Source organism: Haliotis rufescens, unplaced genomic scaffold (assembly GCF_023055435.1).
Source record: "Haliotis rufescens isolate VD_foot unplaced genomic scaffold, xgHalRufe1.0.p SCAF_11, whole genome shotgun sequence".
Taxonomy (NCBI): domain Eukaryota; kingdom Metazoa; phylum Mollusca; class Gastropoda; order Lepetellida; family Haliotidae; genus Haliotis; species Haliotis rufescens.
Genome location: NW_025963791.1, coordinates 15,857,157 through 15,870,553, shown reverse-complemented (window position 1 = coordinate 15,870,553; position 13,397 = coordinate 15,857,157). Strand labels below are relative to the sequence as shown.

The 13,397-nt window shown below is 40.4% G+C and overlaps 2 protein-coding genes across 2 annotated transcripts; both read left to right on the top strand.

Moving 5' to 3' along the window:
* Positions 1 to 1,967: 1,967 nt before the first annotated feature.
* On the top strand, positions 1,968 to 4,143 carry LOC124150835. Its single transcript, XM_046522938.2, has 4 exons — positions 1,968 to 2,179; positions 2,396 to 2,501; positions 2,833 to 2,878; positions 3,117 to 4,143. The coding sequence occupies exons 2-4, from the start codon at positions 2,396 to 2,398 to the stop codon at positions 3,742 to 3,744; spliced, it is 780 nt and encodes a 259-aa protein (XP_046378894.2). The 5' UTR covers positions 1,968 to 2,179; the 3' UTR covers positions 3,745 to 4,143.
* A 3,745-nt stretch (positions 4,144 to 7,888) lies between these two features.
* LOC124150837 lies at positions 7,889 to 9,784 on the top strand. Its single transcript, XM_046522940.2, has 4 exons — positions 7,889 to 8,097; positions 8,314 to 8,419; positions 8,751 to 8,796; positions 9,022 to 9,784. The coding sequence occupies exons 2-4, from the start codon at positions 8,314 to 8,316 to the stop codon at positions 9,647 to 9,649; spliced, it is 780 nt and encodes a 259-aa protein (XP_046378896.2). The 5' UTR covers positions 7,889 to 8,097; the 3' UTR covers positions 9,650 to 9,784.
* Positions 9,785 to 13,397: the final 3,613 nt, after the last annotated feature.

Below are 13,397 nucleotides of genomic sequence, written 5' to 3'. Positions count from 1 at the left end.
TGTGCTATATCGTGCATTGTGTTTAATGATCACATTAAAGTGTTGTATAAGTTACATACATGCCCTCAGATAGGATATTTTTTTACATGTTTGTTCGTTGTTTAAGACTGCACTCAGCAATATTATTGATATGTAACTGCGGTCTGTAAGTTATCGAGTCTGGACCAAACAATCCAGTGATTGACATCATGAACATCGATATACCCAATTGGGATACGATGACATGCATCAACAAAGTCAGCGAACCTAACCACCCGATCCCGTTAGATCCCACTTACTACAAGCATTGGTTGCTGAAGACCAACTCTAACCCGGATCTTCACGGGCTTTCTTTGTGCATGTATGGATAATTGACCGACCATTTGTTATTCTGGGTGAGGGGGATGAATTATGCTTCAGTCTGGCGGGGAAAAAACTGCCTGCTACTAATTTTTTTTTAACTTTGTTGCAATGTTTTTTTACAAAAAATCAGGATCATAGTTTCAAATAAAAATATATCCGGTTTAGTAGCTTTAGGTTAACCATATCTAATATCGATACTAGCACACACACACACACACACACACACACACTCTAACACTAACGCACGCACACACGAATATCAAATGGTTGGTCCATGATAATATGTGTTATATTATATAATTCAGTGAGAAACGTGATATTCTCTTTGCAGTGATCATAGCGCTTGATATTTCACTGCAGTTTACATACATTGTTATACAAGAGCTACCTCCCCGTAAATTGTCTCCCTTTATCGTATGTGTCCGGCCTTTACACAAACTGTTGACTTCCTTTCTTTACCTTTGTACCTCGTTAATGTCACTTGTTTTTCGTTGGAAAATGTTTCCTTATAAACTGTAAATGTCTCATTTAACTCGTCAATAGTGTTTGTTCGTTTCGCAAAGCGCCATGCTTGTCTCGTTGCTTTCAAGAATATTTTGATTTTGATTTTAAGTTGATTTTGTGTATAATCATATCCAAATGAATGATGAAGAATTTTAGTGACCTCAAATATTATTCAATTCTTTTGTTCATATTTTTAAGATTTTGCAAACTCGGGACTACCTTTTGAGTCGCAAATATAAGGTTTTGTGAAACGACCATGCGTGTTAGGTAGGGAGAATTTACGTTTCACGGTTTTACATTTGTAATAAATCCGGTACATAAATAGCATATTCCATGTGTCTCGTGAAATATTATGTTTCTCTCATCGCCACTCGTGAAAATATCTCCTTTTCCGATCTTCACAATACACAACATACGTTTTAGTGAAACACAGTGCCCCAATAAACAACGTGTGTGAGTGAGTTTGGTTTAACGCCGCTTAATGACCAGTATTCCAGTTATAATACGGCCTGTCAGTTCTATGCGGCTGGATACCCGGAGTAATGCAGGTCTTAGACGTTTACCACTTGGGGGAAACTCACGAATACGGGTATGATGATGGCAAACCTAAAAATACAATCCGGAATTCGAACCCATAGGTTCACAGAGGTTGGATCATATGTTTCTCTCAAGCCCAAGGGACTCAACTCTGCACATCAAATTGCGGCGCCTAAGCGACAGTGTTCTGGCGCTGACATAACCAGTGACTTTTTTTTCCGGGCTTGACGGAAATAGCCGAACGTGAGATTGGACGGTGCTCACAAATTCGTCACCACTCACCGTAACCTTCAAGATGACTCGTCCCCCTAACGGTGAATGTTATGTGCGAAAATACGACCAACCAATCAGAATGCGCGTATGATTTCAAGTTCTTCGTCAAAGAATCCCTCAGAAATAATTTTTGATTTTACATATGTCTTGCATCTAAAAATATACCCAAGGTACAGTTAACTGAGTTGACAATTGTTTAAGGTATGCCCGTTTGCGCTAAGACGGAACCCGGTCGCAAAAATGGCCATGAGAGGGTCACGAGTCGCTCTTCGGCTTGTCCCGGAAAAACACGAGTTGGTCACGAATGGGTGCTCACATTGTGAATGACGTCACAGTAGTAATGACGTCATAGAATGGTTCCATGACGACGTTCCTGATCCCAAGCCCTCTGTTCACATCACACTGTCTTTGTGTTCAGACGTACATGTCTTGCGTGTCACGAAGATCAGAATTTGTTACTGTTGACGTGTTGACTGTTACTGTTTGATTATTCATCCCATAACTTCCAACTACTGCTGATGAGGTAAGCAAATCTATTTAATTTATTCAAGCTGACTTAATGTATTTCCGCTACGAATTAAGTGTCGTTACACAGAAATACTTTGACTTTAGAGCTCAGCTACATTTGCTGCCAAATTGCGAAAATGCGTACAAAAGTGTGCTGATATGAACTGGCAGTTAGCAAAGTTGTTGTTCAAATTCCGAAAAGCTAAAACACAAAATATTTATCAATCAACAGATGGCTTTGAAACAACGAAAGCTACTCTCTCCCATCCTCGAGACGGAAGAGAGAGAGTCTTGTCCGTCAAGTCCAGGATCAACCACACTGCACGATGATTTACTCGGTAGGTCATCAACTGTTGGAATTGAAGTATTTGCCATGGAAAAGTGAAACATAATTTAGATCAACTGGCATTCTAGAAGTTGGTGAATAAATACGAAAACATACAACTTTAAGGATAACAGTTTCAGGTTGTAAGTTTTCGAATAACTTAGACTGTTTTGTGTAAGAGTCATCTAAATTGGATTGAAAGTATTGTAGGTAGCGGATGTAGAATGTTTATCAATACATGGACATTCAGGAGGGACTTGCTGTTGCGTACACTCAACTTCGTAACGTGCAGATGTGGAACTTGTTTCCCGAGGTTGTACACAATTCACGTCTTTGTTTTTTAGGTCAATACATGGATCTAAAATCACAAATTGGAGACACGGAGGAGAGGTAAGCAGAATCATGTGTGGCCATCTCTTAGTTCACCAGTGGCATGATTTATAAATAAGTCATACATGCATATAATGAAGATCATGTGATTAAACTGCGCCGCGATTAGACACAGCAAGCAGAACTATGATTTTTTATTGCTCTGCGCAAAAATTAACAAAGTTAAACTTCTGACTATATGTCATGGTATTTTCTCTATAATCAGTATATTCTGATGCAATCTTTTTCTCTTCCTCAGCCTCCTTGATCAACTTTTCATAGAAAATCAGAGGCTGCGCCAAATGAATGAGCGACAGAGCTGCGAGCTCCGACATGAACGTGAGCTAAGACTGAAGGCTCAAGAAGAAAGACGCGAGTTCCGTGTAGAATATCTCAACTACAAGCTCAGTTTAACAATGGAGCATGCGGAGCTGCAGGAAGTGAGGAAGACGATGGAGGAGCTCGCCAGCAGCTGGGAGAAGGAGAAGCAGGCGGAGGTGGAGCAGAGGAAGAAGTTGGAGGAAGAGCTTAGGAACCTCAGATCTTCCCTCCAGCTTGCAACCCTCCATCCCAAGGCTCTGCCTCTGACCTGTCACACTCCAGGCAAGATTAAGGCCAGTTTCCCGACAATAGCTCCTCCAGCCCACCCAAAGAAGGCACACAGACCGTATACTGGATATACAAAAAGCAAAGTTCCATGCACGGTCCAGCCTGCACAAAATAGGGACACACCCTCTTCTTGTGGGGACAGCAAGGTGAAGACCACAACTGGACGCAAGGGCAATGTCACTCCTGGCATAGAACTCACGTCGAAGGACACCCAGAGCGGCCAAAGTGTTCCTAAACGGTCACTAAGATTCTCAAGAAGAGTTCGCCAATTGCATTAAGATATATTCAATCGTTTTATGAAAACCCTTTCTACACAGTGTATGAACATGTCCACGTGAAATATTGTAGCTTTCATTTGATCACCACAATATATGTAAATTTGAATTTAATTTGTAAGTCTCCTTGAATTGTAGAATTGAGCTGGCGATGATTATACTTACTGATCTATTACGTTTTGTGTTGTTTTGTTTTTTTAATTCGCCCATTTACGGCAACTTTAAATTACCTCATAAAAATGTAAGTAAGTCTAGCGATCATGCGGTGGTACTGCTGAAGTGGGTCTACTGATCATGTAGTAAAACTGCTGAAGAGACATTACTGATAATATGGTGATATTGCTGAGACGAGCTGTGTGACTATTTTACAACTGATGGACAGGTCTCGTGTCTCAGTGGGATATATAGAGGTTATCACGCGAGTGTGTTTGGGGATGGTAAATATCCAGCATTAGGAATAAACGTTGTATTTAGCGAGCCTTCGCGAGCTAAATACATAGTGTTTATTCCTAATATAGGATATCTACCATCCCCAGACACACAAGCGTGATAACCTCTTTATCATATAATGTCATTCTTTAAATCTGTGCTTTAAAATCGCTTTCCCTCTCTCACAAACATTACCGAAACATTGCGAGTTTTCCTGGAATGCGCGCATTATTATTTATTACGTCACAGGGTAAGTGATGTGTCAGTCGGACAGTGACAGTAGCCAATATAGTTCCAACTGAAATCTGTTTCTTATACAGTGGTGGAGCAACATATACGCAAAACAACAATTGTTTTTAATTGCCTTACGCGGCAATCCATCGGTCTTTCCGCTAGAGTAACTGCCCTTTGTCAAAGGGAAGCTACTCTAACCCTATTCTATGAGACGTCACGGCCACGGTCAGACGTTGTTGACAGTCGGTCTGTCCTGTCATAACGTTAAGAAGTGTAGTCAGATGTACACACAGCGACAAAACGAAACAAGGTAACAATTCAAACATATTTCGGATAAATCCAACTATTTTAATTTGTAGAGAAGGTTTCAAGCCGCAGAGGTCTACAAGCACAGATATGGCTACTGATCCCGCTTGGCTAGGCCTCGTGCCCTCGCAAAACTGTTTCGAAATATATATCTCCAAAGTTGCCAAAAGTTATAAAATGCCTTAGCTACGTCACAGTTAGACACTGATTTTTAGTATATTAGACTGTTCTTTTGATAATGATAGCAATTATCCCAGTAGTTTATCCAGATTCCGATGGTTAATTCTGACGCGATCGCCGAATGACGAGGACGACGCCATGTTTGTTTATAAACACTGAAAGTAGTCCTACTTGACCTTTGATATTTGCATCTCTATCCGCATATGACCCCAACGGATATCGTTTTTATCCGTTGTAGACTATTGGCTTTATCCTGCCGAGAAACCTACCCATTATATGATAAATATATATTTCAGTGTTACATACATGTACATGACAATCATTATCCACTTCGTCTGGTAGCTGGTCAATCCTGAGCAACTGGACTTGTTGACCGTATGCAGATCTTTCATCTGAGACTGCTCAACTTTTTAGAGAACTGATCTGCTGATCTAGTCTGTTTCACAGTCCCTAAACCATGCTGTGTTCCCTTTCGCCGTGCCCTAGCTGCAATTCTAGAGCTGTAAACGAAGCAGTCTAGATTTTTCACAGGTTCTGAATCTCCCATCCCATTGGGGCGCCTTTTCAATTTGAATGTAGTTGCTTGGCTCTATAAACGATATTTCTTGTGGCTATGCTATATCGTGCATTGTGTTTAATGATCACATTAAAGTGTTGTATAAGTTTATATTAAGTTACATACATGCTCTCAGATAGGATATTCTTTACATGTTTGTTCGTTGTTTAAGACTGCACTCAGCAATATTATTGATATGTAACTTCGGTCTGTAAATTATCGAGTCTGGACCAAACAATCCAGTGATTGACATCATGAACATCGATATACCCAATTGGGATACGATGACATGCATCAACAAAGTCAGCGAGCCTGACCACCTGATCCCGTTACATCCCACTTACGACAAGCATTGGTTGCTGAAGACCAACCCTAACCCGGATCTTCACGGGCTTTCTTGGTATGGATAAGGGGCGGACCATTTGTTATTCTGGGTGAGTGGGGAGAAATATGCTTCAGCCTGTCGGAAAAAAACCTGCCTGCCACAAAAAAAATAACTTTGTGGCAAGGTGTTTTTAACACACAAAAAATTCAGGCTCATAGTTTTAAATAAAAATATATCTGGTTTAGTAACTTCAGGTTAAAACATATCTAAGATCGATACCAACACACACACACACACTCACACACACTCACTAACACACACACACTCACACACACAAAATCACACACACACAATCACATAACATAACACTTGATATTTCACTGCAGTGAACATACACTGTTATACAAGAGCTACCTCCCCGTCAGTTGTCTCCCTTTATGGTATGTGGCCGGCCTGTACACAAACTGTTGACTTCCTTTTTACGTTTGTTCCACATTGACAAGGCAAATAAATGACAGATGGTCATTTATGGCGTTAATGTCGCTTGTTTTTCTCTCGAAAATGTTTCGTTATAAACTGTAAATATCTCATTTAACTCGTCTATAGTGACTGTTCGTTTCGCAAAGCGCCATGTTTGTCTCGTTGCTTTCAAGAATATTGTAGAATGTGTATAATCATATCCAAGTGTATGATGAAGAATTTAAGTGACCTCAAATATTTTTTAATTCTTTTGTTTATATTTTTAAGATTTTGCAAACTAGGGACTACCTTTTGAGTCGCAAATACAAGGGGTTGTGAAACGATAATTTACGTTTCACGGTTTTACATTTGTAATATAAAAAAAAATCCGGTACACAACTACTCTAAAGTATATAAGTATGTAATAAATATTATATTCCATGTGTCTCGTGAAATATCATGTTTCTCTCATCTCCCTTCCCGACCGTCACTCGATGACATATCATCTGTATACGTTTACCTATAGGATCAATGCAAACAGGTTAAAATGACGTTTTGTGAGTGGTGTGTATCGTTATCTGTTTAAAGACAAAAGTCAATTACCTGTAAGCGTGTCGTCCAGGTTACCGTGTTAAACCAGCATTACTCACTTTCTGTTGGAAGGAACCTTGATGAGCAATATTCCATGGTACCAGTATTATTGTGCTGGTGCACCTTCCCGTAAGCCCGTGTCGGGTAGATCTCGTGGCGGGCCCGTTGTTCCAAATATGCATCTGTCCTTGTGACAAGCAGTAAATGTACGTGTCAATTTATTTGTCACGATTAGCTGCCGCTTTTTATAATAGGATTCCCGGAAGAGTTTAGTCAGGGCCTGAAGGTTCTAAAGTCTGTGGGTCCTGATGGCAGCCTGACATTTCTTTTTTTTTGTATATACCCATATACAACATACGTTTTAGTGAAACACAGGGTCCCAATAAACAACGTGTGTGAGTGAGTTTGGTTTAACGCCGCTTAATGACCAGTATTCCAGTTATAATACGGCCTGTCAGTTCTATGCTGCTGGATACCCGGAGTAATGCAGGTCTTAGACGTTTACCACTTGGGGGAAACTCACGAATACGGGTATGATGATGGCAAACCTAAAAATACAATCCGGAATTCGAACCCATAGGTTCACAGAGGTTGGATCATATGTTTCTCTCAAGCCCAAGGGACTCAACTCTGCACATCAAATTGCGGCGCCTAAGCGACAGTGTTCTGGCGCTGACATAACCAGTGACTTTTTTTTCCGGGCTTGACGGAAATAGCCGAACGTGAGATTGGACGGTGCTCACAAATTCGTCACCACTCACCGTAACCTTCAAGATGACTCGTCCCCCCTAACGGTGAATGTTATGTGCGAAAATACGACCAACCAATCAGAATGCGCGTATGATTTCAAGTTCTTCGTCAAAGAATCCCTCAGAAATAATTTTTGATTTTACATATGTCTTGCATCTAAAAATATACCCAAGGTACAGTTAACTGAGTTGACAATTGTTTAAGGTATGCCCGTTTGCGCTAAGACGGAACCCGGTCGCAAAAATGGCCATGAGAGGGTCACGAGTCGCTCTTCGGCTTGTCCCGGAAAAACACGAGTTGGTCACGAATGGGTGCTCACATTGTGAATGACGTCACAGTAGTAATGACGTCATAGAATGGTTCCATGACGACGTTCCTGATCCCAAGCCCTCTGTTCACATCACACTGTCTTTGTGTTCAGACGTACATGTCTTGCGTGTCACGAAGATCAGAATTTGTTACTGTTGACGTGTTGACTGTTACTGTTTGATTATTCATCCCATAACTTCCAACTACTGCTGATGAGGTAAGCAAATCTATTTAATTTATTCAAGCTGACTTAATGTATTTCCGCTACGAATTAAGTGTCGTTACACAGAAATACTTTGACTTTAGAGCTCAGCTACATTTGCTGCCAAATTGCGAAAATGCGTACAAAAGTGTGCTGATATGAACTGGCAGTTAGCAAAGTTGTTGTTCAAATTCCGAAAAGCTAAAAGACAAAATATTTATCAATCAACAGATGGCTTTGAAACAACGAAAGCTACTCTCTCCCATCCTCGAGACGGAAGAGAGAGAGTCTTGTCCGTCAAGTCCAGGATCAACCACACTGCACGATGATTTACTCGGTAGGTCATCAACTGTTGGAATTGAAGTATTTGCCATGGAAAAGTGAAACATAATTTAGATCAACTGGCATTCTAGAAGTTGGTGAATAAATACGAAAACATACAACTTTAAGGATAACAGTTTCAGGTTGTAAGTTTTCGAATAACTTAGACTGTTTTGTGTAAGAGTCATCTAAATTGGATTGAAAGTATTGTAGGTAGCGGATGTAGAATGTTTATCAATACATGGACATTCAGGAGGGACTTGCCGTTGCGTACACTCAACTTCGTAACGTGCAGATGTGGAACTTGTTTCCCGAGGTTGTACACAATTCACGTCTTTGTTTTTTAGGTCAATACATGGATCTAAAATCACAAATTGGAGACACGGAGGAGAGGTAAGCAGAATCATGTGTGGCCATCTCTTAGTTCACCAGTGGCATGATTTATAAATAAGTCATACATGCATGTGATTAAACTGCGCCGCGATTAGACACAGCAAGCAGAACAATGATTTTTTATTGCTCTGCGCAAAAATTAACAAAGTTAAACATCTGACTATATGTCATGGTATTTTCTCTATAATCAGTATATTCTGATGCATTTTTTTTTCTCTTCCTCAGCCTCCTTGATCAACTTTTCAAAGAAAATCAGAGGCTGCGCCAAATGAATGAGCGACAGAGCTGCGAGCTCCGACATGAACGTGAGCTAAGACTGAAGGCTCAAGAAGAAAGACGCGAGTTCCGTGTAGAATATCTCAACTACAAGCTCAGTTTAACAATGGAGCATGCGGAGCTGCAGGAAGTGAGGAAGACGATGGAGGAGCTCGCCAGCAGCTGGGAGAAGGAGAAGCAGGCGGAGGTGGAGCAGAGGAAGAAGTTGGAGGAAGAGCTTAGGAACCTCAGATCTTCCCTCCAGCTTGCAACCCTCCATCCCAAGGCTCTGCCTCTGACCTGTCACACTCCAGGCAAGATTAAGGCCAGTTTCCCGACAATAGCTCCTCCAGCCCACCCAAAGAAGGCACACAGACCGTATACTGGATATACAAAAAGCAAAGTTCCATGCACGGTCCAGCCTGCACAAAATAGGGACACACCCTCTTCTTGTGGGGATAGCAAGGTGAAGACCACAACTGAACGCAAAGTCAATGTCACTCCTGGCATAGAACTCACGTCGAAGGACACCCAGAGAGGCCAAAGTGTAACTAAACGGTCACTGAGATTCTCAAGAAGAGTTCGCCAATTGCATTAAGATATATTCAATCGTTTTATGAAAACCCTTTCTACACAGTGTATGAACATGTCCACGTGAAATATTGTAGCTTTCATTTGATCACCACAATATATGTAAATTTGAATTTAATTTGTAAGTCTCCTTGAATTGTAGAATTGATCTAGTGATGATTATACTTACTGATCTATTACGTTTTGTGTTGTTTGTTTTGTTTTAATTCGCCCATTTACGGCAACTTTAAATTACCTCATAAAAATCAGTTTGTAAGTCTAGTGATCATGCGGTGGTACTGCTTGAGTGGGTCTACTGATCATGTAGTAATCCTGCTGTTTGGTTTGGTTTGTTGTTTTACGCCGCTCTCAGCAATATTCCAGTGGCCTGTAAATAATCGAGTCTGGACCAGACAATCCAGTGATCCATATCACGAACATCGATCCACGCAATTGGGATCGATGACATGCTTCAACCAAGTCAGCGAGCCTGACCACCCGATCCCGTGAGTCGCCTCTTACGACAAGCATAGTCGCCTATTACGGCAAGCATGGGTTGCTGAGGACCTATTCTACCCCGGATGTTCACGGGTTAGTAAAACTGCTGAAGAGACTTTACTGATGATATAGTGATATTTCCAGCAAGTTCACCAACCACCAGCTCTGCTAAATCTATGCTGTTGTAGTCCCTGTTGTAGTCATTCTTCTGACCAGGTTCTCGGGGCTCTGTTGTAGTCATTCTTCTGACCAGGTTCTCGGGGCTTTGTTGTAGTCATTCTCCTGACCAGGTTCTCGGGGCACTGTTGTAGTCATTCTACTGACCAGGTTCTCGGGGCTCTGTTGTAGTCATTCTTCTGACCAGGTTCTCGGGGCTCTGTTGTAGTCATTCTTCTGACCAGGTTCTCGGGGCTCTGTTGTAGTCATTCTACTGACCAGGTTCTCGGACCATTCTAACCCCGGATCTTTCCGGGTCGCAATATAAGTACACGCATTATTAACGAAATGTGATTTTTTCCCCCGTTTAACAAAGCCAATGACAAAACAAGGGAAACAAGTCACACAATTATGATGTCTTGTTTAGTGTTACCAACGATGGAGGGCTTGTTAAGGGCTTGTTACATCTTCGCGCACGGAGGTATCGTATCGCAGTAAAAGAACTGATTTCAATGAAACTGAATTTTTGTAGTGTAATATGCCCTCCTTCTTGAAGCGTTCGTAAATATCATCAGTCTGCAAGTTTTAGAAATGGTAGTTGCATTCCTATCGAAAAAATAACATAAGTGAAACTTTGTTTAGGTGTATAGACACGCCTATGCGACGCTGTAAGGAAACACAACGCACTCATAACGCAGTTATTAAGCCACACATGTATGTTGTTGAATGAATCGCCGTAAATGAAATAAACGACTACAAGTATATGTAGCACGTGTCTGCATTTTATGTAAATAACATGCACCTCATCCCCACAGTGTGTCCACGTCCATCTCTTCGGGGAGATGCGGCGAGGAGCGCAGAGATCACTGCCCGTCCCGGACAAGACCTGTCCATTTTATTGTCTTCTAGAGAATGAACTCTTTTATTCAATCTCCAGGACTTATTTTCGACGGTCTTGTGCTACAGAGATTTGTATTCTGTATCACACGCAGATTTGGTCAAATATCAACCAAGTTCATAAATACAAATTGCTATATAGTGTCACTGTTCATTCTTAAAATCAGCGTGGAAAACAAAAGTCAAAACAATTCCCAGATTTTATTACAAATGGAATGTTCTCTGCCAACAAAGCAGCCAATGTCAGGTATAATCATCAATATAACAATATTTCATTTAAAACATTTGAAAATAGTTATGTTTCACAATATTTATTGCTATAAGGCCACAACAATGTATTCACCGGAGTCCTCGCCTCATAAGCTGCTTGTTTTGGGGTTGTGTTCTTAGTTGCTGTCTTTGCAATAGTCGAATGGTTATCTTGGCACTAGTTAAATGGTCATCTTTGGAATAGTGAAAGGGTTATCTTTGGAAAAGTCAAATAGTTAGCATTAGAATAGTCAAATGGTCATCTTTGGAATATTCATAGGGTTATCTTTGGAAAAGTCAAATAGTTACCGTTAGAATACTCAAATGGTTATCTTTGGAATAGTCAAAGGGTTATCTTTGGAAAAGCCTAATAGTTACCGTTAGAATAGTCAAATGGTCATCTTTGGAATAGTCAAAGGGTTATCTTTGGAATAGTCAAAGGGTTATCTTTGGAAAAGTCAAAGGGTTACCGTTATCATAGTCAAATGGTCATCTTTGGCATAGTCAAAGGGTTATCTTTTGAAAAGCCAAATAGTTAGCATTAGAATAGTCAAATGGTCATCTTTGAAATAGTCAAAGGGTTATCTTTGGAAAAGCCTTACAGTTACGGTTAGAATAGTCAAATGGTCATCTTTGGAATAGTCAAAGGGTTATTTTTGGAAAAGTCAAATAGTTACCGTTAGAATAGTCAAATAGTCATCTTGAAATAGCCAAAGGGTCATCTTGGAATAGTCAAAGGGTTATCTTTGGAATAGTTATCGTTGGAATAGTCAACCAGAAAGAAACTTGAGGAATTCGAATGTTTAGTCAGTCCATGTGGGAAAGTAAGGGACTTTGTTGTGGCCTCACTCACATTCCTTTCATTAAGTTTCGGTTAAATAACAGTAAATATAAGTAGAAATTATCCTGGCGGAACTTGTTGTATTGTTGTAACCATTGTTTATTGCTGCATTGTTTACATAGCCCGTGACTATTGCTGCATTGTAAATATGTAGATACATGTATTCTGTCTCTCAAACTGTTTCAACACACCATACGACCAGTGAATCAAACTGAATCAACTACAGATGGTTTTATCACCATGTCTGTTATCGTATTTGTTGTTATTTATTTTCAATGGGGGCAGTTACTCACACATGGATATGCCAATTTCGTATGGGACAAACACACTTACAACTAAAGCATACTGATTCGCTGTGTTCGCGATTTATCTGAGAACCGAATAGAATTATGGCATCGTATATATTGCTGGAGCCCAGAAAGATGGTGGCTATATTCCAAATCAGTGTAATTTATTAACTTTCAAAAACTATACAAAACGGGATCAGAAAGAAATGTTTAGTTAATCAACAATGAACAAAAACTTTGAATGGGTTGCAGTCTCACTCAGGAATTCATGAAGAAATGGTTGGAATGTGCACGTGAGAGATGCTACCTCATTGGCCGGGTAGAGGATGACGAAGCGAACCACGCACCAATGAGAGCAGCTTAAGATGTACCACGTGGCACTAGTGATAAATCAACGTCTGGTTTTGATGGTTTGTTGAAACAGTTTGGTCTACAACTTAAATACTGAGTCACCGTATAAACGCACCACCACTGCACTTGTTTACATACAGCATGTTTGGGTACAAACAGTCCAATTATGTTAAGTAGAAACCGAATAATTAGAAACAACAAATAAGTAGAAATGTTTGTTGGTCTGGACTAACTAGAATCCCGTAAGTACCCCGTTAGCAAAACGTTTCCGAGGCCCGCGAATATTTTTTTATGGGGAATTAATAACATAACTTGAAAGGGCTTTTTTATGTTACAATTCCGGTGATGTCAACTCCTAGCAACTGAGCAACTATTAAAACATTTTGATGCACGACAATGATTGGTATTTGCAGTCTTTACCCATCCTTGCTTACAGTGCTAACACCTCACTAAGAAAAGACCCCCTGTAAATGGTGTTCCACAGAAGTAAGTGATAT